The sequence below is a fragment of the Mus caroli genome, chromosome 3, assembly GCF_900094665.2.
Source record: "Mus caroli chromosome 3, CAROLI_EIJ_v1.1, whole genome shotgun sequence".
Lineage (NCBI taxonomy): Eukaryota > Metazoa > Chordata > Mammalia > Rodentia > Muridae > Mus > Mus caroli.
This window is the reverse complement of record NC_034572.1, coordinates 135,773,825-135,777,939: the sequence shown is the minus strand read 5'-3', so window position 1 is coordinate 135,777,939 and position 4,115 is coordinate 135,773,825. Positions and strand designations below refer to the sequence as shown.

General features: G+C 38.1%; 1 protein-coding gene across 1 annotated transcript in view; it reads right to left on the bottom strand.

The window, feature by feature from the left end:
- Positions 1-4,115, bottom strand: part of LOC110291318 (guanylate-binding protein 5) — an 18,363-nt gene that overhangs the window by 9,514 nt on the left and 4,734 nt on the right. The window contains exons 4-7 of the mRNA XM_021158401.2: positions 2,883-2,992; positions 2,089-2,288; positions 1,520-1,762; positions 338-618 (exon numbers count right to left, since the gene is read on the bottom strand). Of these exons, the coding sequence (XP_021014060.1) occupies positions 338-618; positions 1,520-1,762; positions 2,089-2,288; positions 2,883-2,992 (834 nt within the window). The remainder of the gene's footprint in view (positions 1-337; positions 619-1,519; positions 1,763-2,088; positions 2,289-2,882; positions 2,993-4,115) is intronic.

Here is a 4,115-nt window from a genome sequence, read left to right as displayed (position 1 = left end):
TACATTCATTGTATCTTAGTAGATGTGAAGGCAATTCTATCTACTTGATCAGTAAAGTGTAAATACTTTCTTAATGAAGAACTTTAATAAAGTAAAATAATTTTTTCCCATGGGGAGAACATAGGACAGGTGGGAGGATGTGTGTGTGTGTGTGTTTGTGTGTGTGTGTGAATGTCAAGATCCTTAAATAAACTCAGACCAAGGCCACATAAGTGACTGTCATCTCTTTGCAGACTAGTGGTAACTGATTGTTTTTATTAGTTTTATTGTATATCTTGCAGAAGTATTCTTGCCTTCTGTGACCCTGATGTCTATTACAAATACAGAAAATAATGACCTCCAATTCTTTCTGGAAACACTCATCCTCATCCTTGAAAGAATGCTTCCTGAAGATTTCTATGGCCTCTCGCTCACAGGTCCGGTGCAGGTCCAGCAGCTCCTGGAGAGTCTCTGTGGGCAGCTGCACCTTCTCGCTCATCAGCTGATCATAGTGACCAATGGCCTTTTGCACTGCTGCCGAGTTCTCCCTCCGGGCCAAGGTTACCACTGTGTTCTCTATGGAAGGCAGAGCCCCGCTGTTGATGGCATCGACATAAGTCAGCACCAGGCTTTCTAGACCTTCAGAAAAGGAAAAGATGTTTGTATCACGTCCAGGAGTCTACACGAATTCACTCTGATAATGCTAACTATGTATTTCCTGAAGTCTTTCAGTATTCTGGACAATATTCAAATGGCCCAGACGAACTATATGATTAAGAAGACAGGTTGTTCTTTCTTTGAGGAAAAACATATGTAAACAACAACAAAACATAAGCTAGTCTTTGTTGAAAGAAGAAAAATAGAATTCTCAAGATCTATGTGATGGCCTACATTTTATCCTCCTACATAAAGAAATAAGATGATCATATCAAAGTTGTGGTTATAAATTTGATTAAAATGTTTTAAGTCTTTGCTTCTTTAAGTTTCCTTTCCCTTTTTTTTCCCTCTCAGTTTTCTATTTCATTCACCTTTTCCCTTTTTTGTTTTGTTCCATCACAATCAAGGTGGTATAAGTTAATTTCCTCTGTAAATAGGATTCAGTGATCTAGATCTTATTCTTCGCCAGAACTGCCTCGTTTTTCTTCCTTGCCAGCTTCTTAATGAAGGTAACACAGATTCCTTTCATGTTATCATAAGCATTTGCCAAGTTCAAAATCATGGGGTTCTGCATTAAGATGCAATCATCAAATACTGTGTCACATAATAAAAATTCACTTGTGTAGATATGGTCAACCCACGTGAGTTAATGTGTTTCAAGAGTAAAAGCTTCTCTCACTTCACATCTTTGTTCTTATTAAACTTGATGTACCTCTGAGGTTTTACTAAACAAATACTAGAAGTGTATTGGTTTCTGAACACAGTACACTGAATTTCCATCATGACTAATACTGACCCATTTGTCAATTCATCAACAAAGATTCTCTGTGTGTCCATTACTCTCTATGATGAGTTGGAATAAAATCTTTTAAAAAGTACTCACGAGGCCCGTTGACCTGGATGCCTCCTGGAAGAGTCTTGGTCTTAGAATGGGTGAAGATGTGAGAACAGAATTCTGAAACGTCCTGCACAAAATCTGAATTCAGCTCCTCGTTGCTGAGTGTTGGAAGCTGGGAAAGCTTACTTCCAAGAGCAGGAGCGTCAAAAACAAAGCATTTCTTTACTGGGAAGAACTTCTGTATGCACAGCCGCGGTAGATTGAATGTTTGAGTTCTTTCATCACTACCTAGAGAAGGAAATACAAGATTTGTCTATAATATAATTTATATCCACTTTAATCTATATGCTTTATATAAATGTCCTTTCCCCTGATACTGCATAAAGATTTAAACCTAACTAGTAAAGGAAACAATAAAAGAGAGAAATTTGTTCAATAACTGGAGACTAATGGAATTTAATATTGAAACTGTTAGTTCATTTTCAATTAAATAATCACTATTATTTTATAGAAGTGCTTGGAAGGGAAATATGGAAAATGATATACTTAGCTGCATTATTAAAAAATAATCCTGGGTACTTTTCTTTCTTTTTCCCAAACAGAAGCTCTGTTACCTTGCTTCAGCTTCAGTGAATTCTCCAGATATTCATCTGATGTGATGGCATGCCCATTGGCTTCCAGGTCCAGGAAGAAATCTCTCAGAGTCCACACCAAGTCTGGGAAGAAGCTCATGTCAGCAGGTCCCTCACCCTCAGTTTGATTGGAATCAGAGGAGTTTCTTGTCCGGAGCAAGTCTGTCAGTTCTGTCACATTGCTGAGACACAATTGAGGAAAGCTGCCAGAAGCGGGGCTGCATCTAAGGCTGCCTTAAACCTCTTCTACACTCACTGAATCAACCACACATCAATGACATGAATGAGGTTCTTTTCTTTGTTTCTACTCTACATCATGTTTTAACATGTGTGCACATGTGTGTGATGTACACAAGAGTTTGCGTTTGTGTGTGTGCGCACTTCTATGTGTGCAGATGTATGTATATGTTGAGGCCAGACATTAGTACTGGATATCTTCTTTTAGTACTCTCCACCTTGATTTTTAGGACAGAGTCTCTTGCTGAATGTGAAACTGATTGGTGTAATAAGCCCTTGGTGCCTGTCCACACCCATACTCAGCCTGGGGTTATAGGTACACACTGCCATGCCTTGCTTTTTGTGTGGATGCTATGGATCCAAATTCATGTCCTTGTTTCTCTGTGACAAAGACTGAGACCTTTGTCACATGAGAATTTCACTGACTGAGCCATCTCCTTAGCTCCTGTATTTAATAGTTACTAGTCTACCAGGTCTCATAGGTGTACAGGTGGCAGGCTCTCTCCAGACCAGTGATGTCCTGGACCACAAAAGGATACTGCAATAGGTCAATAGCCCCCTGGTCAATTTTGTTCATGGTGTTGTATACAAAGGTGCTACTGAGGAGGATTGCTAGTGCAATGATCTGAGTATCATTCTTTTCATCATCCTGGAAATGAGAACAAATGTGAAGCACGTCTCAGGTCATTCTTGAGGGAGTACCACTAAAAATCAGATGTTGATGTGCAAACACTAACAAAAGAAACAAGAGTATTTTCAGGGATGCATATTGCATGCTCTTGTCGTCAGTAATTTTATAATGATCTGTTACTTGCAAACTCACTAGTCTTTCTTCTAATGATTCCTAGGTAGTTGCAAAATGAATAATAGAGTTAATGTCTATCTAAGTGTTTATATTTATATTTAATACCTAAAATACTTAAAACTAAAGTTTTACAGGGGCAAACAGAACTTACACATGATTGATATATATATATATATATATGTGTGTGTGTGTGTGTATATATATATGTATATATATGTATATATATATCAAAGACAATGCTGTGAAATGAGTTTATAACTGTTTTTTCCATGGTGCAGATGAGTAAGTCAAGTTCAAATTATGGCGTGTCATCTTTGAATCTTACCAAATCATAAAAATTTAAAAAGAACAAACAAACAAACAAAAGCTCTTTCACAATGGACATCCAAGAGAATGATCTAGCAATGTCCCAGAACTTGGCCACACTGGTTCATAAAACGCACATCTTCCCAAATCCAAGGAGGATTCTACATTGGAAGCTTGAAGTCGGTGGTGATGGAAACATTTAGGAAAAAGTCAAGTGCTGCAAACTGAAGTGCTGTATTGTGCTGAGGGGTGTGTTCAACACTTACCAGCATTAATGAGAAAATGCCCATGCTGTCCACTGTTTACACAATGAGTCAGAAAAGAGAAACAGAAAAACATTTGGGAAGACTTTTTCCTTTTTGACAAAATCATGGAACTACAGGTACTATAAGCATGGTTTAGGCAACTCGATCTAATCAGTCATCCACTATTAGTCCATAATCTCTCCAGGGCTAGGTTTGTAACAGTGATTTTACTCCCACCCTCTTTAAGTACCTTGGAAATATTTAGTAATCACAGTTCTGATTCTGCCTTGGGAAGATATTTTTTTCCACTCCTTGCATACAAGCTCTGACTATTTAAAAGTGAGGAGAAAAATATGAGGTGTTGGCATTTAGTCTAGACTCTACTCCTCTTCTCTCTCTCTCTCTCTCTCCCTCTC